We start from the raw sequence: 23,524 nt of genomic DNA, 5'->3' as shown, positions 1-23,524 counted from the left end.
CAGGCGCGGTCCGTTTCAGCTCTCGGGTCTGTGTTGTCGGTAAAATGCAGGTTTTGCATGGTGCGCTCAAAGCGCGACTTCCCCACGAAGTCGCCAAATGTGCCTTTTGGAACAGCGCCTACCCGGGTCGTTCCCCAGTGATCCGCAAAACGGCGCTTGTGAGGGACCAACATCCTCGCAATAAGGAGCCCGATACAATGCACAATGTGCTCTGGCTTTATGTCCTTGTGTTTCTTGGTCTCCCGCAACATCACAGCTTCCCTAGTCAACTCTGCATCATCAGCCACTCGCTTCGCATGTATTCTGTCGACCCGTCCATTGAGATGCTGATGATAGTATCGATTACTCTCAGTAGCTATCCGGCGCCAAAGTCGACGAGGCATGAAGAAGAAGAAGAGTTGTAATGGGGACTCGGCTACTTCAATCGCTGCCTCCGTTGGTCCATTGTCACCACTGTATAGACTCGGGTATGGTTCTGCTCGTTCAGGATGCGATGCGGTATCTAAACATCATACAACATATACCACATTAGTTTCATGTTGTATATACATCATCTCACAAACCTTACCAAACTCCCAGCCGTCTACTCGCATCTTCTTCAGAGCAGCATCATCCTGCGCGAGCGCTTGCATCTCGTCTTTTGTCAGCGTGTCCCAATTGTTTGTGGTTGTGTTCCAGTCACGTCGCAGCTTGCCGATAGCTGCCTGCAGACGTCGCTTCTCCAGCTCTCTTTGGGCTTTCCTCTTGTCACGATTGAGGAGCGCTGAACCGTCCAAACTACCATCACTATCACTTGAAAGAAATTCATCTTACCCCCCTAGTGGAGTGTGTTGTCCGTCTGTAACGTCCGTAACGGGCTAGGGCTAATAATCCTCACGCTAAAACGCGCGTTCTACTGGCTGCCGAGCGCAGCGAAGGCGGCCTCGATTGGCTAAAATCGCAATATGTGGTGTACACATTGTATGTGGGCTACATATCGTACTTAAAATGTACCGCTCAAATTATATTTTGCTTTTATTTTCAGCTGCGGTATGCAAGGCCACGCGAAGGGCGCTGCCTGTGTACGCGTTAGTTAGCTGAATTAAAAGGCGCCGATGAGCACACACGTTCTCTATCGTCGTAGGTGCTGTTGATAAAATTTGTAGGCTTCGGTGACTCATACTTCGGCCTCAATCAAAACATTAGTACTTATTGGTTTAAATATGATTTGATTTGCTTCGTAGTAGGTTTGTAATAATTTAACTTACAGTACTGTTTTGCGTAGTACTATTCTTAAGACATTTCATATTTTTGCTTGCAGTTATTTGTAGTAGGAGTCCACATAATTATTATGTTAACGTTTATAATAAATCACACCTCTACTACTACTATTAATAATTGATACTTTAGGATGTGAAAACTTTAAAATATGACTATTATGACTTCCCACCCGACACCCCCCTGCACCCCACACTGCCCCCGGGAAAAGTATCATCTTCCTCTGTATTTGCACACGACCTTAAGATATTGTGTGATCTTTCCAACAATATATGTTGTGTACATCAAACAAAATCGGAACAGCGTTTGTGATCAAGTTTGCGCGGAGGCACGCGAGTCAGCAAGAACACGAAAAGCGATGGGATAGAAGAGCAACACGAAGCACGGAACGTCATGGACGATGATAGAAGATTTAGCCGATGCAAACCACGAAGTGTTTTACGTAGCGTGAAAGATGGAAGTGCACGCAGCCATGGAAAGAACAGAAGAACGAGAATATGACGGGAGCGTACGGGCCACGGAAGGGAACTAAATACATAGACACCCCAGCATGCTGAAATGCACGGCTACGGAAGAGCACGCAACTTCGAAGCCACTGTAGAGCACGTAGCGGTAAGAGTGCACGGACAGTAATTCTCCCATAGCACCACGGTACAACACGGAGCACAGTCGACCGACCAAACGTGAAAACGCGATGTACCATAAACGGAAGATCATCCGAGCATTGGAGCCCGATATTAGGGTAGAATCGGAGCTCACCGAGTTCGACAGCACGACACTACGGTAGCTAACGATCTCACGGACGACAGACCAACCGCAACATCGCAAGCTAACACGATAGCATGGACTGTGCCACGAAGCCATAGGGGAGCACAGCCACAGGAGCTATAGACGGGAGATCTTTGAGCCACGGAGCACGATACCAGCGTAGAAGCTCAGCTCCCCGAGCCACGGAGGACAGTAGCATATTAAAACTCGATTGCACGGACGGCAGACCAGCCACGAAAATCACGGGGGTGCTTGGGGTGACCACGATTGCACACCGTGGAGCACGAAGCCCATGTAGAGCACGATAACACGGGCAACGCAGATGCACTACGCGAGCACCATACTATAGACAGCATTACCACACCGTGATTGCACGATAGCGTGATTCCGCGGTCGATGACACTTCATCAGGAGATCACGATGCACGGGCGACGGAACCACGACTGCATGGAGGCACCAAAGCACGGAATAGCACCCTTTGGTTAGAGCACCGGCGATGGAAGGCCAATGGTAACGAAATAGTATCTACCACGAAGCCAGTGCAACCCACGTAAACGTTTGAGAACGGAAAACAGTTAGCTTTAACGAAAAGACCGTACTAAAGAGCATGAACCCACAAGAGAGAGGACAGAACCGCTGAGCAGCGTGGGCCATGGGTGAGCAGGAACCTCGAAGCCAGGAAGAGCACGAAAGAGCATTGACCATTGAAGAAAACAACACCCAACCTGTAGTACGGGGTAACGGAAACGTTCCAAACCACGATATTATACGGGGCCGAATGAGACTACGGAAGGCAAGTGGTTAAATACACGATGCCAAGATCTACGGGGTGAACCACGCTCTCAAAACACGCGACACCAAGAAGCACTAAGGTTGCGGCCACCTCATCTCCAACAAACCATGCCACTCCGCCGCGTAGCGGCGGCGAACGGCTAGTATGCATCTTCGCTGAGAAGGTCGTCGTCCGTGTGCTTTGCATACAAGTCCTGCTCCTCAATATACCAGTTATCCGAATCTTCGCCTTCGCCATCCAAGTCCGAGTTGAGAGCTCCATTATCATAATCTTCAACGGATGCATTCATAGCTGGAGCGGAAGACGTGAGTGGCTCAGTCGTGTCCATACTCAAAACCCTGTCCCAAAGTAGTTCACATCACGCGTCAATATACATCTTCTATGCGTTCACACATGCAGTATATATATCATCGCAGAAGCTACCTGGCCGTTTGATGTCTGGCTGGAGGCAGGACTGTGGCTTCGAGTGGTATTGGTGGTGATCTGAAACAACATAACATCAGATACAACATTAAAACAATTAGTTAATGTAGTATGTTCAGCATGTCGAGAATCACGTACTTTGATGCAGACAGCATACTCTCGTCGTCTGCATCTGAATCCTCAACTGGTTCAGCAAGGTGCGGACTGGCGGTTTTCTTCTGCTTCTTCGCTGCGGGAGACTTTGACGATTCCTTCCTCCTTGCTGCTGCTAGTGCTTTCAGCGCTGCTTGGCGCGCTTCAGCCCCGCTGCGTTCTTCGTCGACCACGTGCGCACGTTCCCTTGCTTTCTCGGCATCACGTCGTGCAGATATAGACTCCACACGGGCTACAGCTTCGATTTCTTTGAACGCATTCCTTTCCTTCGCCAAAGCTTCGCGCTGGACCTTGGTCATCTTCTTTTTCCCTTTTTTAGTTTTTTGCTCCGCTTTGGCCTTAGCTGCGAGACGAGCTGCCCGCAGCTTCTTTGCCGCTGCAATGTACGACGCCGTCTTTCCAACAGGTGGTCGGCTCGGAAGCGCCGGAATGGATTGCCCACGAGTCATAGCCGTCGTCGTCTGCCTTACCTTCGTCGCGGCCACCGTAGTCGTCTGCGTTGCCCCCGCGGCCTCGTTCCCGAAGTCGGCATCCGTCTCCCTCTCTCCGTTCAGGTATGCTGTGTGCTGGGCAGTCAAGCGCACCCGACCCTCCGAGCTTTTGCCTTCCAGGCGGGCGAGGAACGCTTCTGACTCGCGACGCGTTTTTGCGCCGGCCAACCATCTCTGGCCCCCGTTGCTTTTTCTCGAATGTGTGAAATCGGTGGATTACACGAGGCGAGAGTCAGCAACCTTTGTGACAAATCGGAGGAGTTTTGTGTGCGTGTTCTGTGCATTTTTCAGCCTAACCCTGTGCATTTAACTGTCTTTAACATGTTGTATATACAACATGTGGAAAAACAGGACCAGGCGCCCCTTTTGGTCACATGTCGTCAAATACAACCTATAAGTGCGGGGGGGGGGGTTAATGCTAATTGTTGCTCTAGAGCTCGATCAGCTAAAGCACTCTCGATGATCTCGCAGTGATTCTGCGCCGTATGGGTGATAAGAAAATCTGTGAATGCACGAAGACTGCAGGGGTCGCTCATAGCCTCGACTTCGTCTAGATCGAAAGAGACGAGGGTGCACAACTGAAGAATCGAGAGTTCCCGGCCCGAAGTCGAAAAAGAAGCGCGCTTGGTAACGGCGTAACCTTGCAATTGGTATGTCAATCTGCTGAGGTATCACAACGTCTTGCTCGTCTTCGACATATCGTCGAATAACTTGTCTCGTATCACAACGTCTTGCTCGTCTTCGACATATCGTCGAATAACTTGATCTCAATTGGCATCGCGCGGTAAACTCGTATCACAACGTCTTGCTCGTCTTCGACATATCGTCGAATAACTTGTCTAATTCGAATATCTGCTCTAGCTTTGCCAGCGTATAGCTCCTTGGTTAGGTCCTCCACGACAGTAAAAGGTTCGTCAAGATCCTGTTCTCAGCAAGCAAATAACAACCAAAACAGCGGTGAGCTTACACCTTACTTTAAACAAGCCAGGTCTTGTCACTAGATACCTTGGCTGCTTTCTTGTACAAATTTCCGTAGCCAAGATGCTTCTCGATTCCCTTGAAATAAGCCCAAGTAGCTTGTTTCGTTGCGACCAGCTCGAATGGCAAGATGTTGGTGCTGAAGAACTCCAAATACCGGTAGCTGCCTTTGGTTCGTTCCCGAATGTGAATCTCGCCTGGAGTGATATCCATGCCAACCAAGCCGTTCGATACGAAGATGTTGTCCATGTCCTGATAGGAAGTATCAAGAAGCCGAAGCAGTCGATGGAACTCGCTGTCATCTTTGCTAAAATCCAGAGCTTGGACGACGTGATGTTTCGCAAAGCGCAGATCTGTGAAGGATGAATAGTCCTTTGCCTTCGTAAAAGCAGCAGACCAGTTGAGCGGATTGCACTGTCCAGCTTAAACTGACGTCTTACCAATTGATTTGCTCGCGTCTTCATTAAGCTACGCAGGGCATTGGCCATGTTGTTCCAGTGCCAATTTCAGACGGACATTCGTCTCCTCGGCTTCTTCCCGTCGCTGTCGTTGCCTGCTCGCTAGTTTCTGCCACATACTTGGAATCGGGGGCGTTACAGCTAGCGAATTTGCACATTGCTGCATTCCATGCTTCTGCTTTTCTGCTGCCTGACTTCTTTGGCTCTGAAGATCCAGTTGGAGCTTCTCAAATTGCTCTCGGAGGAGCGCAATTTCCCTCGTTTGAGCATTACGAGCGCGATTCGGATCTCCGTATATTCCTGCTTTTCGAAGCAGCTTTTTTCTTTCATTTATCTCTGCTCGACGTCTGACCTTCTCATCGCTTGAGAGTACTCGTCTTTTGGGCCGAGTAGACTGTGCGTTAGCTTTGATAACGCATCGGGAAGATGTGTAATCGAGAAGAGAGCGCCATCTGCTACATCCTGCCGCTCGAAGCCGTCGATGAAGGACAGCACCGCCTCGAAGGTCTGCTCATCGTCGTCTTCTAGGAGGAATGTCATGCTTGACACCGGACTCGTGTCACAGATGAGCGGTGAACGGACCGGCCGGCAGACTCGACTCTGCACGTGATGTCTCATCCCGGATGATCATCGAAAACGCTGACTCACACAGGGTACATCGACGCGCTGACAAACGAATTCAAGTTGTAGTCATTTTGGTTAATCGGTCATCTAGGCAGTCTATCATGTAGCGCAATTCCGTACCAGTTGAACTGCTCGCTTTTTCATCAAGTTCATCAAGCTACCCCCGCTGCTGTTCAGCCGCCGTCTTGAATGCTCTCACCTCTAGACGACAGCATTATTGCAGTGCTTTGTGTTACCACACGCTTGTTGTCTTACTCTGAGGCTTCACCCGATCCATCCCTTCTTGTTTGCTCCAACGACGTCTCTGGTTCCGCAGTGCTTGTAGCTTCAGTTAGAATTTGGTAACCTGATTGCGCAGGTAGACAATTTCGCGTGCGCATTCGTTCCGAGCTCTATTCAAATCACCATAGACGTCGAGCTGGCGCAGCAATCATTCTCTCGGTTTTATCCGTATCCTGTCGAGTTTCGGTGGACAGACGAACAGGAATAGCCAACTGAACGGCATGGTATCCGCAGCCACGGGAAAACTACATGTTTGCGCTACGTTTGTAGCTGCTGATTCAACGAGTAAAGCAATCATATCCCAAGATTCCTGTCACTGATAGTCTGATTCCATGCAGGGTACAGACATCGAAAGAGTCATGCTGCTGAGCCCGTTTGCAGGTCGATAGTTTAGTGCTCAAAGTCGAGCCGACGAAGCAGCTTCTGGAACTCCCCAGTGTCCCCGCGGAAGTATAATACATCGACCATGTAGTTTTTGCGCATACCAAGTTCATCAGGGACGAGCATTCATTTGCCAATTAAGTTGCTCGCCTGCGCAGTAGTCTGCTTAGACTGGTCGCTATCTCTTGCTGACTACCCAAAGCGAATTTCAAGTACATGTTGCAATGTTCAGCCTCGTTGCGGCGGCGAAGTTTTCTACGCGCAATATGTTGAAGATACGTGACGTCGAAATCGTTCACTCGAAGTCTGTTGATGGGATATGTCGCGATGTGTGGCTTTGCAGGACTTTTAGATCCAAGTGGAGCTTCCCCACGAGCACGCGGAGGTCGGTAGCTTCTTTCGTACGTGCATTACGCGCTCGGTTCGGGTTACTATACACGACAGCCTTATGGAGTAGTCTTCTCTTCTTGCTATGTCGACTTGCCCTGAACGTGATCTGGAAGTAGACTCATCTCAACGCTACAGCTTTTTTAATTGAAATTTATCCCTGCAATCGCCTTCCGAGCACACGGTCGACCAGGTTGTCCTCGATACTTTTGCGGTGGGTGTCAATGTTTTCGCCGCGTGAAGAATGAGAAAGTTGACAAGCGTTCGAGCAGTACGTCTTGGTATTATCTTGGTCCAGCGAGATTCTAGAGCACAGCTGAAGCTGGATAAACTCTTGCCCGGCAGTCGAAGGCTCTGCTCGCTTCGTAATGGCAAGTTATAGGATAAACCACTGAGCAGCTTGTGCTTAACCTCCACGGACGTGGCGTGCAATACCCATATCACGATGTCTCGGTCATCTTCCACATAACGTCCAACCACTGGCTTCGTCTTGTAGTTTGCGCGAGAGCTGTTGGAGTAGATTTCTATCGAGAAGTCTTTAATAACAGTGTACGGCTCGTCGAGATTCTAATATCGAATTTTAGTAAAAAAAACACACACACACACACTTGCCTTCAAGTCTCCTGAACGTACCTTTGCTGTCTTGCTGTAGATGCTACCGACGCCCAAATGCTTCTCCACTCCTTTGATATGCTGCCACACAGACTCTGCGGCGGCTTGTACATAGGGCAGAAGCTTGTAAAACGAGAACTCGAGGAGCTTGCCATCAACCCCTTCGCGCATATGCACGTCATTTGGGGAGATGGTTGACCTGGCCAGACCATTAGCCTGAATCACGACATTTACGTCCCTATAGTCATCTTCAACACGCTTGAAAAGACCTCGAAAATCTTGTATATCGCCACAGAAGTCCAGTACGTCAACATTGCTGCTTCGCAAGCAGCACATAGTCATCAGAAACGTGCATTCATTCGTCTACAATAGCAGCAGCACGGCCAAAAAGAGTTAAATCATACATACGACCATGTACCGAGCACTTTACCAGTTGATTTGATCGCTTCTTTATCAAATTTTCCAGCCTCTGGGCCTTCTGTTGTCGCTCGAGTGCGAGTCGAAGACAGACGTTGTCCCGTTCAGCTTCTTCACGACGACGCTGTTGTCTGGCTGCTTGTTCTTGCCACATGCAGGAAACCTGCGACTTGGCATGCCTTGCGATTAACGCCGCTGCTTTGGGTTGCTTCCCTCCATTTTGGTCATTAATTTGTCTGCTCTGCAGCAGTTGTAGATCGATCTGCATCTTTTCAATCTGCTCGCGCCGGAATGCGATCTCTCGCACCCTTTTGTTGCGTGCTCTGTTCATGTCGCTGTAGATGCCAGTTTGACGCAACAGCTTCTTCCTCGCGTTACCTCTCGCTCTCTTGGTCAAAAATCCGTCAGTACCTGCATGATACAGCTACTGACGGCTTTTTTGGGCCCCCAATGGGAGGGGGTTCCTTTGCACACTAATGGACCGTCTTAAGCGAAAACATCCACTATATTTGCTTCAAGATTCAGAGGTTTTTCAGGTACTGTAGTATTACGCGAGAGCGAGTGTGTTTCCAACGTGTTCACGATGTCAAGGATGTTCTGGAGGATGAGGAAATTAGTGCGTCATCAGGACTGTACTTGGTCTTCTCGTCTTTGTCGAGCGAGATCAATGAGCACAGCTATAGCTTTTCCCGGAGTCGACGATGGTGACAGTCTTGTAGCATACGGTAGCCTCGGAGGTTGTAGGTTAGACCACGGAGACGTTTGTGTGTTTACCTGGGCAGGTGCGCAACGCAATACCCAAATCACGATATCGCGCTCGGGCTCGAGATAACGTCACACTACATGTTTCACTTTTCCGTCTGCGCGAGAGTTGTAGGCTAAGATATCCTTGGAGAAGTCCTCAATGATAGTGTAAGGGTTGTTGATGGTACTAATATTGTACGTCCACACACAGTCAAGAACAGGACATTTGAAGTCCAGAATGAGAATACCTTGTCGACAGTGACCACCTCTCGCCTTTGCAGTCCTCTGGTCCAAAAGTCCTTAGCCCATCGCTACGAATGGTTTGGTCGCCATGACGCTTTCTTCAATTATTGTTCATGTCCGTGAAGCCGTGGCAGAGAAATATCTCGAGTTCTCGACGTATAGGACCCGTTCACCATGCAAGATACGACTGAAGACCGCTTTGAAGGCGTGTGGTGAAGCACACAATGTCCCGTACGCTGCTTCGAGTTGGCAACCAAGGCCCCGGAGGTCTTCAACATCACCACAACAGTTGAGTGCGTCGACAGCATTTCGCTTGAGACGCACTCGTTCGTCTACAACAGCACAAACAAACCAGTTAAGACGATCGTGATGAACAATATTTCCGACAGTCTGCTGCCTTACCAGTTGGCTAGCCCGCTTCTGTATTAGCTTTTTAAGAAAATCTGCCACCTTCCTCTGTTGCTCCTCAGCGAGTCTCAATTGGAAATTGTCACGCACCGCCCCCTCTTGACGACGTCGTTGATGAGCTGCCTGATCCCTGATGAGCTGCCTGATCCCTCCATATACCAGACACTGACGCCGAAGACCTCGCAAGTACCATTCACGTTGTCGTCTCTTTCTTATCCGTTGACTCAGTAAAAACAATTTAGATGGAGCTGCAGCTTCTAATGCCGGCGCAGGAAGTCAATCTCTCTCTCTCGTGCGTTCGTTCATTGCGGACTCTGCTTGGGTTACAGGTACCAGCTTTGCGCAGCAACCTTCTCCGTTAGTGACCTCCTCCTATCTTCTCCTTTCTCACTGGAAACCGAGGCTTTTCGGCGAACTATCTGCGTTGGTGCATTTAAATGGAGAGAACATCGATCTCCATACTGTTTGCTGTTGTAGAGATCGCGTCACGAGAGTATTCTCGATCTTGTCTTGGTGTGCCTGTATCTTGAGAGCAGTGCTGGCGATGAGGAAGTTGGAGAGAGCATGCATGTTTTCGGCGCTGTAACTCATCTCACCGTCTTGATCAAGTGAGACCATGGAACTACACCGCAGCTGAGCAACCTCTTGTACTGGTGTTGACAGGGAGGACCGCTTTGTCACGGCGTAACCTCGCAGATGATACGTGAGCCCACTCAGTCTTTTGTGCTTGATCTCTGCAGGTGATACGCGTGCTACCCATATCACGATGTCTCGTTCTGGTTCAACGTAGCGCCGAATAACCTGCTTCACCTGGATGTCAGCATGAAAGCTTTTGGAGAATTATTCCTTCGTAAACGCTTCCACGATCGTGTACGGTTCGTCCAGATCCTGCTGGCAACAACAATACCTACATTAGCAACCGTCAATATTCGCTGTCAACTTTGATTCGACTCACTCTAGCTGTTTTTTCGTAGATATTGCCATTGCCACAGTGCTTCTCTGATCCTTTGAAATGGTCCCATGTTGCTTCAGTCGCAGAACGCAACGCAAAGGGAAGGACTTTGTTCGAGAATGCCTCGGCGTACGTGCCATCGCCACCTTCTCGAATATGCACGTCGTCCGAAGTCTCCCCCATGTCAGCGAGACCGTTGACGGCAAACACAGCGTCCACTTCCTTGCAAGCTGCATCCAGACGTCGTAACAGTTCATTAAAGCCTTCCACATCTCCGCAGTAAGCTCGCCCTGGCGTCGGATTCGGCACGCCGTGTCGCCTAATGAAACCAGCGCAGTCGCTAGCCTTTACAGTATGACAAGAAATTTAGACTCTCAGTTGCACAAAAAAGTCAAGTCGGCCGTACCAGTCCACTCGCTCGCTTCTGCAGCATGCTGGTCATGCTGGCCGCTACCTTTCGCTGCCTCTGGAGAATGAGCTTCAATCGAATATTCTCGCTCTCAGATTCCTCACGTCGTCGGCGCTGGATGTTCAGCACCTCTCGCCACATCCCCGGGTTATGTGTTATCGGCACTCCTTTTTCTTGTCCTGATTAAGTGCTTGCTGTTGTCTGTCTACTGCTCTTCTGCGCCTTTAATGCCTCTAAACTTACTTGTAGTTTTTCCAGTAGATCGCGAAGGAAAGCAATTTTCGCGCGTTCGTTTATTGCGCACGCGGTTCGAGTCAGCGTAGACGCCTGCCTTGCGCAATGCCCGGATCTTCTCGTTGACCTCCACGCGTCGTCGCATCTTGTCCTCACGCGACGTCAGATGCACCGGAGCTTTGCATCGAGTAGACTGAACCATGGGAACGTGTTTGTCATTTGTCGTCATGGAGGAGGAGATTGGTGCGGTCGAAGCTACCGAAGCATCACCTGCACACTGACGAAGGACAGCGCAGCCTCAACGACTTGTTCGTCGTCTTCTAACAAGAACACCATTGATGGTCTACTCGTTTAATGATGAGAAAATGGTTTGTGTCCGTGTCATTGTGCAGCGTCTTTACTGCCAAATCGTTTTTACAATTACGTTGTAGGTCTTACATCGTCGTTATAACCGCGGCGCTTTAGTTGGTTGTCGACCAGGGCGTTCTCGATGCGGTCCTGGTGAGCCTGCATCTTCTGGGCTGCATTAACAATAAGGAAATTGGTGACAGCGCGTACAGTCTCGGAGCCATAGATCGCTTCAGCTTCAGGCTCGAGAGAGATCAACGATACGCACTGCAGCTGGGAAACCTCATTTTCGGGGGTTGAAGCGGCCGACCGCTTGGTCATTGCGTAGCCTCGAAGATGGTAAGTGAGTCCACGTAGCATTTTGTGTTTGATCTCTGCGGGCTCGGCAATAGAGACCCAGATTACAATGTCGCGGTCGGGCTCTACATAGCGGCGGACTATCTGCTGTGCCCTGATATCTGCCCGAGCGTGTTTCGAGTGCATCTCCTTCGTAAACTCCTCGACGATCGTGTACGGGTCGTCGAGACTCTGTTTAAAGCAGAATTCCGTTAGAACCCAGCGGAAATATCACAAAAAGAAAACACCGTGAGCTTCGCACCTTTGCTGTCTTTTCGTAGATATTTCCATTGCCGAGATGCTTTTCGGATCCCTTGAAATGGTCCCACGTAGCCTCAGTTGCAGCACGTAGTCCGAAAGGTAGCACTTTATTTGAAAAGGCTTCTAAGTATTTGCCGTCCACACCTTCGCGAATTTGAACGTCATTGGGAGTGAGCACCATGTTTGCAAGGCCATTGGAAGCAAACACTGCATCCACTTCTTGACGAGCGGCCTCAAGATGACGGAACAAGAGAGGGAAGTCTCTTGCACCACCACTACGAGAACTCAACACACTAGCACTATGCTGATTGGAGAAGGCGAAGTCCATAAAGGTAGAGCAGTCAGTCGTCTGTAACACTGAATGTTAGTATTTCAGGCTGGGCAAGAGCTAGTACGACATCACCACATACCAGATGACTAACTCGCTTCTGCATCAGGTTACTCAAGCAAGTCGCCTTGTTGCGCTGGTGCTGCACTGCCAGTTTCAGGCGGGCATTTTCACGCTCCGCTGCTTTCAGTCGACGTTGCTGTCGACCAGCGATCTCTTCCCATACTTTCGGGATCTGCACTCCCAAATTCATGGTATTCGTAGAATTCTGCGATACCGGAAGAGTTGCTCGTTGTCTGCCCTTACGAGTATGCAACACCTGCACGTCGAGATTAAGTTTTTCGATCCTTTCGCGGAGATACGCGATCTCCAGTCTGCTGTCTTTGCTCATCCAGTTGTCATCTCCGTAGATGCCAGCCTTGCGCAGCAGCTTCTTGCGCTCATTGAGCTCCATGCGTCGACTCCGATTCGAGCCTGCAATATTCCGAGTCTTTGTCGAAACAGTGGCTTCCCTTGGAGCTATAGCGGCCCTTTCTTCGTTACACTGCACCAAGGCGCCAATTCTAAACGCTTCGACGTCTTCCATCTCGTCATTATCAAGCTTGCACTCGTCTGCAAATGACAGAGCCGCCTGGAAAGCCAGGTCGTCCTCGTCCTCCAGAGAAAATGCCATGGAAGTACGGTTTAACCTTAAAAATTTTAAGCTAAAAATGACGGATAGATTACCGATCAATATTCCAATACTTTATTCGAGTCAGGCCTTCCGAATAATAAATACACTGCAGTGAAAATAATATATGAAAATATTTGTTTGATTTAATTTATTTTAATTTATGATGAAAAATTTCAGGAAGATATTTCCAGTATCGTCATAAATTATTTGTAGTCCATGCTTCACAAAACTACTCAATCCCAGCAAAGCAGAACTGAGGACCAACCACTGCTTGGTTGGCTAGCAAGTCCTTGGGAGTGTATCCAGCTCAGTTCTTCCCATTATTCAATTCACCATGTCTTTGACAACCCCTTCATTAGCAAGCAATGCATCTTGGAAGTACTGTAGTGGTGTGATATTGCTCTTATCGAGACAATAAAGAATCTCATTGCAGTTGTATTATCGGAAGGCCTGAATTCAGTGGAATAACGCGACCCTATGCTGTGGACGAGCAAAATTCTAATTCCAAGCCTTGCGTTTTTCCAGAAACTAACGTTCTCTATTGCCACCAACGACTCGAGATCATACCAAGTTGGTGGATTGTGGCAAGTTGAAACCCATTACTTGGAGCTTCGAAGAATTTTTAAGCAAATATTTGATGTCGTGCGACTGTTAAAAAGTACAAATAGATTGTCATTCTTTGGCATACGTGCAGCTTATGCGGTAAAAGTAGTTTTTCAAACCATTCTCATAAAACTTGCTGTGGTAGGAGGGCATGGTCCATGAGAGCGTTTTCGATGCAATCCTGGTGTCCTTGCATCTTGGCAGCTAAGCTGACGATAAGAAAATTAATAAGGGCTTGAATAGCATCAGATCCGAGCTTCGCCTCCGTCTCCTCGTCGAATGAAATAAGTGAGCAGCACTGCAGCTGAGACACCTCGTGCTCAGGTGTTGATGCAGCAGACCACTTGGTCACTGCGTAGCTTCGCACTTGGTATCTCAACCCACAGAGCCTCTTGTTCCTCACTTCGGCCGGGTTGACGCTCACGACAGCAATAACAACGTCGCGGTTGGGTTCAACATGACGCCTAACGACTTGCTTCATTCTTGCATCTGCCCGAGCACTGTTGGAGTGCATCTCCTTCGTGAAATCTTCGAGAATTGTGCAGGGCGCATTAGCGTCCTACATGTACACAGCGTTGTTAGTGTATCAGCATAGTAAACGCCTCTCTATGATAACATACGCACCTGTGCTGTCTTCTTGTACACGCTGCCATTGCCCATGTGCTTCTCGGATCCGCGAAAGTGTTCCCACGTAGCTTCCCTTGCGTCTTGCAGCTTGAATGGTAGCACCTTGTTGAAAAACAACTCAACATACTTGCCGCCTGCTCCGTCTCTTACTTGGACATCACTTCGAGTCACGACCATATTGTTCAGACCGTTTGCTGCAAACACAGCGTCTAGGTCGTGAAATGCGTTATCCAAGTGGCGAAATAATTTTTGGAACTCACCCACGTCACCTTGCAAGTCTAGCGGCCCTAGTTCTCGTTCTGGTGTTGCCTCCACCCTTCTTCCTTTTGAGTACCTCTAGGTCAATCTGCAGCGTCTCCAGTTGCTCCTTAAGGTACGCGATCTCAATTCGACGGTTATTACGCACGTGGTTCGAGTTGCCGTAGACGCCCGCAGCGCGCAGTATTTTCTTTCTTTCGTTGACCTGGTTGCGCCGCATTATTTCAGGTTGGGCGCAGTCTTCCTGCGGTGCTCGAGCTGTGGACGCTGTGAAAGGGTCTTCAGCGCCTAATGTACCACCTGAAAATTCGTCTACAAGAGACAGCGCCGCCTCCATGACGCTTTGGTCGGTATCGTCGAGCAAGAAGCTCATGCTCTTCAGCAGTGTTCGCAAATGGAATTTAGAATTTTGGGGTTTTGGGGACCCACCCACCCGATAATTTCAAAGGGCGGGTACTTTGGGCTATTTAAAAAATAAAAAAATACAACTTGTAGTACCGGTATGGATAAATCTACCGACGCAGGACTGATTTAAAATCCAATCGTATATTACAATTTATCTTAATTTAGCCTGGTTCTTCATTCCGATATTTTCTGACAAATATTTGTCGGAAGCTAGAGCTAAATATCTAGCAGCCCATACTGAATTTAAGTCGTGTAAGGAATATGTCAATAATTTTTGTGATTCCGAAAATGCGGTATACCTCCTAGTTTAGGTTGACATTAAACAGAAGTGTAATGGTACACTCAACCAGTCATCTAAAAAGACAGAAGAAACACATGAGCCTCTCCGCACTTATCCCTACATATACGCAAAAAGCGCGTACTACAGTAATCTCTCTCGAATCCGGTACTACTTAAGATTAAATATCCTGAGCCAAACGACACGATCATTTTAGAGAGGTATAACTCCCCGAGTTTTGACAGCCGCTGGCAGTCGAACAACTCAAACTCCAAGCCGGTCATCTAGAGCCGCCCGGCAGTCTCCATAACAAAGCTTACATTACGCTCACAAACTCTCATGGGGGCCTGGCTGAAAATTCAGCAAAAGCGAAGCATCATGTAGAATGCTGAAGATTGCCCAGGCATGACAAAAAGCGAATTGGCGGCATAGGCAAAAATCACCTACCGGCTGAAGCGGCCGCCTGCGCAAACGACTGTTTCCGACATTCTCAAGATGGCCCTCCAGACATCATAGTCCGCGCTTCGCAACTGGGCTTGTAGGTACATGTACACGTAGAAACTTCTTAAACAGTATTTCAAATCGTAAGATAGAATCGGACCACGGTACCGGAAGTGAGAGAGATTGCTGTACCGGAATAGGCGCCTTCGAGCGTATGCTAAAAGTCGAGGATGTATCCATGGACGTTGCCCGAGCATGCATTTTCAGTGACAGCTCTGGAAAGAGCTTAGCGGCGGTGATGGGTCATTTTGGCTATTTTCTCGCCACATGCTAGGGTAAGAAAGGTAAGTTGGCGCCCATCACCGGCATTGTCTTACTTAAGAAACGTGAAGCTTTGGTTGTTTATGAGTATCCTCATCTTAAATACAACCGAGTTAATATTGCTTAACCAAGGGAAGACTCTAGAAAAGCACTGCCTATACCGTGAAAATGGAGGGTTTAGTAACAAGGCGCCACCTTAGACAAAGGCGGATTTGCGCTCACTAATTTGCTATGTGTATAAAACAGCATCCGTCGCCTCACATTACGAAGATGAAGCGCTTGCGTGCCTCATGTTGCATTATTTCGGCCAGTCATCGGATCTCGGCTACGTCACAAAGCCGCACATCACAATGTCAGCTGACAACGTTTTCTACATTTGGATACTACGAATGAAGGCGGCTGAGGAACAAGGCCTCACGCTCGACGCGGATTTTATGACCTGCCTGCTTGCACACGCTCGCAGTGGTCTTGGTGATGCAGGAGTCGCCTTGTGTGTCCCTGCTAAACCAGCTTCCCTTTGTTGTGACACCGCCCGCGCCATCACTTAATGCAGGAGCATCCCTTCTCGATGTACTACAAGTACTTGCGGTCAGTGCTGCCACCTCTTTGCAGCTTCCTGCATCATGGATGACTGATGGGCTGTTGCCACCCAGCCAGCGTTCCAAGCTCCGCTGCAGCCAGCCCTTCAGCGACCAACCAAGCTCGCAGTGGCGACGGGGCTCAAGCGCACGTGAACCGGTTCCTGAAGCGGGTATCAGAGCATGCGGGAGCCTCAGCCAACCTGACTTCGCACTCCTTCAGGCGGGGCGGGGCGCAGCATACAAACGGGGACGAGCGGCTGGCTGCACAGTGGATCTTTGATCGTGGGTCGTGGGACATGACACGCACCAACAAAGACTTCGCCTACGTATTAACACGCCACGCGAGGCCCGTAAAGTAGGCCTCCCAGCAGTCGAAGAGCTGCTTTTGACGCACCACCACAGCCAGTGCTCGCATGGACGTCGAAGGCAGCGGAAACCTTATTACGTGTGCGTTTTGTGACGATGAAGCATCGTTTTCAGGGCACTAGGAGCTCGAAACAGCTCGCTGCTGCGTGGAGCACGATATCTTCCCGCCGACACTAAAACGTAGAGCGCTGCAGCCACTTTCCTGTTTTAGGAGTGTCGCTTGGAATTGACTACAGCGAAAAGAATATTCTACCGGTGAAGCAAACTATTGATAAGCAAAAAAACGTTTTCTTGGTGCATCGAAGGTTGGCTTCAAACCGACTCTCACAACTGGCGGACAGAAGCATGGGCTCGAAGCCCAGGACTGTCACGGTGCGTATCTGCTTTTTGGGCCTTGGTGGTGCAGGGTCACAAGTTGCAGAAAGATGTGAACCCTGTATCTATCCGTCTCCAACCCTCTCTACCTCATGTAGCTAGAGACGGAGACGAGGTAAACTCTCCAGCTGTGCTGTTGTTACTACTACAGTTTTGGGTAATCATCTATTAGTAAATTTTACTCGTTGATTGATCTCCATCTCCAGTATCGTAGTGAACACGCTCTTAGAAATATGTCTTCCTGTACGCTACTGATGTCCAGCTGGTATAAACGTGGACAACTCAGTCTTTATCCGGATCTTAGGATCTTTCCAGATAAACATAGGAGTGTTTTGTGAGACTTGCGGTCGAAAAATCCAATGGTGGACGCGATCGTCTCTCTTCGCCTCATTACTTTCCTCAAAACCAATTCTCTCGGAGCTTCCCTCAGCGCTCGAACTTTCTTCATCCCCCCCCCTCCCCCCCCCACACATATATATACACAAATACACTACTCTCAGCCACAACGTCGTCAGCATCATCTCCGTCAGACTCACTCAGGTTGTCTCGATCAACCTCTTTGTCTTTGAGTCTCTCTAACGTTTGCGTAGGTGAGAAGGCGATACTGGTGCGACGGGCAGATTCAGTGCTTGATCTGCAGTCTCTTGGGCTGGGCTAACACTTGTTGCATCTGCCGCTGTGATAATTGCAGCCGATAAATCCATTAGCGCCGTCACTGATCCTGTCATGGTTGAGCATGCTGCAGCCGAATTAGAGACTGTGGCGGATGTTCCAGCTACACTGCCCCAATCTAAAGAAGATCCGTTGGTAGACGTCACCCCGGATTCTCCCCCTAACCAGTAAAAGTGCCGCAGAAGGTTTGTATCAACGGCTCGGTAGTTTTTGCGATTGCTATACATTCTCTTAAAAGTGAGATTCGCCCGCATTTGGTCCCTCATATAATTGCACAGCGCTTTTTCAGCTGTGTGAGCACTATCACGCGATTCGATGATCGCGGCATCACACTCCGCGTCCGAATACATGAACATTTGCGTTGTGGTAGCCCTGTGCTGGTGGACCACCTCTGTCGTGATCTACACAATGCATGAGCGATGAGATACATGTCGCGAAATGGCCCCCCATGCACTTCACTACTGCAGTCGAAGACTTGACAGCATTATCTAGGTTGTCTTGGAGATGAGCATACGTCAATGCAGTGAGCTCTGCGGTAAATGCAGCACGCATGATCCCATAGCGATAATTCTCGAATGTATTGACCTTCTCTTTCGTTTGCTGGCCAAGCGAGTCGACCGGGGTCGGACTAGATGGTTCCGCTTCATTGAGAACGCGCGGGGTACTCATGACGGTTGTTACCATTCGCGGATAGCGACGGCGGTCTTGTCGGTGATCAGCAATCCCCTTGGGATTATCGACGAGCGAGAAGCTGGCATCAGTGCTGCTAGTGATGCACCATATCTGCTCGGTCGGCGCTTCTCCAAGCCCTGAGGAAGCGATGGCTTCGTAGCCTCTGCTCGGCGGTCTTGTTGATGCCTGAGCAGCTTGATCTCTGGCGAAGCGCGCAGCGACACCGGATATGTCGCCGCCTCGATCTCCAGCATAGACCCATAAATATTTGTGGAATCGCATCTTGTGTTCGGAGTGTGTGGGGGGGGGGTAGGGGGGGGTAGGATCGGTTTCTGCCGTAGTGTTACTCTTTGGCTGTGAGCACGTTGGTCTGTCTTTCCTGATGCGAGGGCGTTTATTGGCTGAAACCCCAGAATTGCGGGCGGTGGAGCTGCCTTTATCACCATCTGCGCCGGCCTTCTTATTAATAGCTCTGCAAGTCAGTATGTAGTCTCTTAATGGCTCCCGATCCCAGTCTGTGGCAGGGATGATAACCCCGCTTTGATAGGTTATTAAAAGTCGACCACCTGGTCGATCGCACCACGCGCTTCTGAGGGTAAGTGCGCAAAAGATATAGTGAGATTGTATCCGCAATCACCAGCCACTAACTCAACTGACCATCACTCCTACATGTCACAGCTGTCGGCGTACACCAGAACCTGGTCCGGATCCTCCTTCTTCAACACTTCTCCTCGCCGACGCTGACAAACTGCTGCTCCAATCTCCCCCTGAACGGATCTCATCACACCACGCCAGCACCCTCGACTTCTCAGTGCAACCCGACTTCGGCTCTGAGCTTCATTAGGCTTGGTGCCTCCACAGCCAACGTCATCAAGTCCGCGGGCATGCGCCCAGTCTCGCGATACTCCGGCTTCAGCACACCTCTCTTTGTGTAACTATCTACGAGCTTAATCCGCACTTCTATATGCTTCGCCTTGGCCGACGAGCCCTCTCCATCGAGCTGCCTGAGTGCTGCCTGGTCGTCGCACCTCAACGCCATCGACGTCACTCAACCTTCAGCTCGCCCAGCAGCTCTCGGATCCCCAGCAGCTTCGTAGCCATCACCGACGCTGCCGTGAACTCGGCCTCCATCGTAGACAAGGACACACCGCCCTCTTTCCTGCAGGTCCATCCGATCGGCATTCCGTCCATCGTTACCAGGCCACCAGTGACCGACTTGCGGTCTTCCTTGTCGGCCGCGTAGTCTGCATCCGTGTACGCCACCACCTCGAGCAACTCGTCCGGCCCTTTATCCTCACTCATGTGGAGACGCAGCTTCTTCGTGCCGGCCAAATACCGCATGATCCTTTTTGTCAACTTCCAGTCGGCAAACGTCGGGCTGTGCGTGCGCCTCGACACCTTGTGCACCGCAAAGACCACGTCCGGCTGCGTACAACGCGGAATCCACATCAGGCTACCGACCAAGGAATGGAACTTCTTCACCGTCACCACCTCGTCTCTCCCTGAGACAGGTAAAGCCGCGCCCTCGGACGCTTGAACTTCGTTCCATTCCACTCCGATCGGTGTACGCACGCCGTGCATCTTCTCCATGCTGTGCGCTTTCAGCATATCGATGATCGTCACCTCCTGGTCCAAGTCGTAGCCCTCCGAATCCGTGTAGCTGACCCTCATGCCCAAGAACTTACTTGCTTCTCCTAGATCCCTCACGGACAGCACAGCCAGCTCCTAAAAGAACGTGCTCACCTCCTTCTGCTCCGTGCCCGTAACCGACAGGTCGTCCACGTAGACGCCCACAACCAGCAAAGTCGTTCCTCGTCTCCTAACGTATACACACATGTCCGTAAGGCTCTGTTCGAAGCCGATCTCCACCAACTTCTTGTGCAACAACTTGCTCCACAGTCGTCCAGCTTGCTTGAGCCCATAGAGTTCCTTCCTTAGCTCGAGTACCAGCTCACCGTCATCTGTGACGCCAAGCTGTTTCTTCAGCTCCTCCGGGATGGTCATCCCCTGAAGCAAGTGGATGTAGATGTCCAACTCGACCTCCTTGTCCGCCTTCACATAGGCGTTGGGCACGTCCCCGTGCTTGGCGGGGACCCTCAACTTTCTGGCCAGTGCGAATATCAGTTTGACGCTGGTCATGTCAATGACCGCCGTGAAGGTGATGCTATAGTTAACGCCGAATTCCTGCTCGTTCCCACAAGCTACGAGTCGCGCCTTCAGGCGCTCGATGGCCCCGTCGGCGTCTCTTTTGGTTTTATATACTCATTTTGTGTGAAGTACGCGCACCCCACGGGGCAACCGCATCAGCTTCCACACGTCATTCGCCTCCAGAGCCCTCAGCTCTTCGTCCATTTCCTTCACCCACTGGTCCCTGCGACGGCTACGCATAGCGTCCCGGTAGCTCCTTGGATCCGCCTCCAGCACGCTGTTCACGACATCCTTGTCAGCCTCTTCCTGCTGCGAAAATCCGCCCGCCTTCTCAGCCTCTCGCTTGCCTACCGACCGCGTCACATGACGCTCCCGGTTCCAGACCTTCTTCATTGTTCTCTCGCTGGACTTGCGAGCGCTACCAGTCGTGGCTTCACCTGTCGTTTTAGTACTGCTCGCGATCGCAGCCGCACTTCCGTACTTGTTCCAGCCCCCAGGTCAACCGCCGTCTCCTCGGCCTCTGCCGTATCGTCGTGAAGGTACAGCCTCTGCACGTTCTCGTTCTGTTTCTTGTTCAGCGTCTCGATGTTCCTAACGTGCTGTGTGGTGATGACCACCTTGTCCTTCGGCAGGTACAGGCGGTACCCCTTGGTCTCTTCACCGATCCCCACGATCATTCCCTGCTGCGAAAAGTTCTTCTTCCTCGGGTCCCTGTAGACCGTGCATGGCGACCCGAACACGACGATCTCCCGCCGCACGCAAATATCATGCAACCCGCCATGTTCATGATCGTCCTATGCATCCGTTCCGCCTTTCCGTTGGAGGCCTGGCTACGCGCCTCGCTGCGCTGACGAGTCACTCCCGTGCTCTTGCAGAACATGTCGACGTTCTGGTACTCGCCGCCCGAGTCTGTGCGCAAGACGTGGATGCAGCAGTCAAACCGCTTCTCAAAGAGGCCAGGAAGTGCTCGAACAGCTTGGCTGCCGCATCCTTTGTAATCACCAAGAAGATTTGGCAGTAGTTTGTCTTGTGGTCGAAGAAGTTCACAAGGTATCTATTCTGCAGCCGGTCGCGTGGAGTCATGGGTCCCTTCAGATCCGAGCAGATGACTCCACCGACTCTGTCAACTGGCGAGTGCTTCTCGGTGGACTGCCGGCTCTTCGTTTGCTTGCCTTAAGCGCAGGTCAGGCAGTTGACTCGCTTGTGACCCGACAACGCGATGCCTGTGGTCGGGGATCCTTGCCAGTCTCTCCACCGCATCGTTGTTCAGGTGGCCAAACCGCCTGTGGAACTCCATCAAGGCTCCCTCCTGCACATCGCCAGCCGAATACGGCGCCTCGGCGCCTTTCGGGTTCAGTGCGGCCATGATCACTTCCTAGGGGAGTTCCCGTCTTCGCTCCACTGTACCTGCCACTACCAGCACGTTCCGCCGTAACATAACGTCGAATATCACGCGACCACTGCTCCGCTCGGCTATCACACGCCATCCGTCCTTGCACCCAAGCGTGCAGCCCTTCAGGCCAAGCTGGCCATACAAGATTAGGTTCTGCACCACGCCCGCAGCGTAATACACCTCAGTGAGCTTCACCCTTTGTTTAACGCCACACGCAGTGACGCACAGAGTGACGGATTCCTTCTTTGTGATGATCAGCGGGCCCCCGTTCGGCTGCAAACACTCGGCCTCGCAGTCCTCCCCTTCGTCCAACCACGTCGCGTCGTTAACTAGATGTCTACTGGATCCACTGTCCAGGATCTACACGCCGCCTGATTCATCCATCGACTCACTCACCGCCAAGGTGATGTCGGGCTTCTTCCTGTCGACTCGACCAACTCGGGGCACGCCACAGGCAGGTGGCTTAGCTCACCGCACTCGTGACATTTCCTGGTCTCCTTGCGGCGCTCTGCCACCGCACTCACGACTTCCCTGCCAAGGTTCTTGTGTTTTGCAGGTTCCAGCTCCCAGGACTGCGGAAATTGCGCTAACGCCTCTGCGCGTTGCAAATAGTCCGTGCGATTGCCGTCCACCTTGGCCATCAGTACCGTGCGCAAGTTCTCCGACGCATACTGCACGGTATTGTTCAGAACCAAGTAGTCTGAATCGCCTCCGGTCGCCTTCGAAACGGCCGCCATGTACATGAAGTGCTCGGGCCACGACCGTTTACTGTCCTTCGGTGACGTGAAGAGCTTCACAGCTTGAGCTGGCGTGCTGGTTGTCTTGAAGGTCTGGAGCATCCGCTCCTTAACGTATTGGAGCGTAGGAAGCTGGCTCCGCCAGCTCTCGAACTTCTTGTTGTAATAACGCTCGGCCTTACCCGAGAGATAGTGGCCCCGCAAGCTCACATTTACGTCCTCGGTCCCCTGAAACCTGCAGACCGATTCCGCCAGAGCGACTTGCCGTTCGAGCCTCCGCCCCCATTCCAAAACCCAGACCCTAGGCCAACGTATAGCTCTGTGCCGTCGAAGGGCCTTATCTGCAGCTTCTTCTGGCGATCATCAGGGTATCGGATGCTGCCGGTGTGCGCCACCACTGGAAACCTTCCAGCACCAGCCGGCGGTTGTGGCGCTGGTGCCGGCTGCGCAGCTTGTGCTTTTTGCGCCGCCACGTAGAAACGCTGCAGATGTGACATCGGCATCCCGGATCCATGCTGCTGCTGCTGCGCCTGCTGTCCGAAGAACTGCGGCATAGCTGTCGGTCTGCAGGGCGTGGCCGTAAGCGGCGTCTGCGGTGAGCCCCCAAGGTAGTCGATGTGCAAGGGGTTGCCTCGTCCCAGTCCCGAGTCGAACAAGCTGACGTTCATGGCTGGCGTCGTTGGCTGGT

At 50.9% G+C, this 23,524-nt stretch overlaps 7 protein-coding genes across 7 annotated transcripts; all 7 read right to left on the bottom strand.

The window, feature by feature from the left end:
• Positions 1–2,957: 2,957 nt before the first annotated feature.
• On the bottom strand, positions 2,958–5,952 carry PITG_03131 (M96 mating-specific protein family; the record flags this gene model as incomplete). The annotated part of the gene is made up of 5 exons (XM_002906177.1): positions 2,958–3,156; positions 3,380–4,078; positions 4,611–4,807; positions 4,891–5,216; positions 5,904–5,952. The coding sequence occupies 5 exons, from the start codon at positions 5,950–5,952 to the stop codon at positions 2,958–2,960; spliced, it is 1,470 nt and encodes a 489-aa protein (XP_002906223.1).
• A 1,348-nt stretch (positions 5,953–7,300) lies between these two features.
• Positions 7,301–8,178, bottom strand: PITG_03130 (M96 mating-specific protein family; the record flags this gene model as incomplete). Its single annotated transcript, XM_002906176.1, has 4 exons — positions 7,301–7,347; positions 7,388–7,562; positions 7,629–7,970; positions 8,038–8,178. 4 exons carry the CDS (start codon positions 8,176–8,178, stop codon positions 7,301–7,303), a joined length of 705 nt encoding a protein of 234 aa, XP_002906222.1.
• A 680-nt stretch (positions 8,179–8,858) lies between these two features.
• PITG_03129 (uncharacterized protein) lies at positions 8,859–9,574 on the bottom strand (the record flags this gene model as incomplete). The annotated part of the gene is made up of 2 exons (XM_002906175.1): positions 8,859–8,955; positions 9,510–9,574. The coding sequence occupies 2 exons, from the start codon at positions 9,572–9,574 to the stop codon at positions 8,859–8,861; spliced, it is 162 nt and encodes a 53-aa protein (XP_002906221.1).
• Positions 9,575–10,259: 685 nt separating this feature from the next.
• Positions 10,260–12,960, bottom strand: PITG_03128 (M96 mating-specific protein family; the record flags this gene model as incomplete). The annotated part of the gene is made up of 6 exons (XM_002906174.1): positions 10,260–10,310; positions 10,375–10,601; positions 11,024–11,207; positions 11,453–11,890; positions 11,961–12,308; positions 12,370–12,960. 6 exons carry the CDS (start codon positions 12,958–12,960, stop codon positions 10,260–10,262), a joined length of 1,839 nt encoding a protein of 612 aa, XP_002906220.1.
• A 727-nt stretch (positions 12,961–13,687) lies between these two features.
• PITG_03127 (M96 mating-specific protein family) lies at positions 13,688–14,817 on the bottom strand (the record flags this gene model as incomplete). Its single annotated transcript, XM_002906173.1, has 4 exons — positions 13,688–14,122; positions 14,188–14,384; positions 14,451–14,536; positions 14,597–14,817. One exon carries the CDS (start codon positions 14,075–14,077, stop codon positions 13,688–13,690), a length of 390 nt encoding a protein of 129 aa, XP_002906219.1.
• Positions 14,818–16,275: 1,458 nt separating this feature from the next.
• PITG_03126 (uncharacterized protein) lies at positions 16,276–16,888 on the bottom strand (the record flags this gene model as incomplete). Its single annotated transcript, XM_002906172.1, has 2 exons — positions 16,276–16,465; positions 16,800–16,888. 2 exons carry the CDS (start codon positions 16,886–16,888, stop codon positions 16,276–16,278), a joined length of 279 nt encoding a protein of 92 aa, XP_002906218.1.
• A 1,325-nt stretch (positions 16,889–18,213) lies between these two features.
• PITG_03125 (uncharacterized protein) lies at positions 18,214–18,812 on the bottom strand (the record flags this gene model as incomplete). The annotated part of the gene is made up of 2 exons (XM_002906171.1): positions 18,214–18,287; positions 18,665–18,812. The coding sequence occupies 2 exons, from the start codon at positions 18,810–18,812 to the stop codon at positions 18,214–18,216; spliced, it is 222 nt and encodes a 73-aa protein (XP_002906217.1).
• Positions 18,813–23,524: the final 4,712 nt, after the last annotated feature.

Source organism: Phytophthora infestans, genomic scaffold (genome assembly GCF_000142945.1).
Source record: "Phytophthora infestans T30-4 supercont1.4 genomic scaffold, whole genome shotgun sequence".
Classification (NCBI taxonomy): Eukaryota; Oomycota; class Peronosporomycetes; order Peronosporales; family Peronosporaceae; genus Phytophthora; species Phytophthora infestans.
Note: the sequence above shows the minus strand (reverse complement) of the source record. Positions and strands in the feature narration are given on the sequence as shown.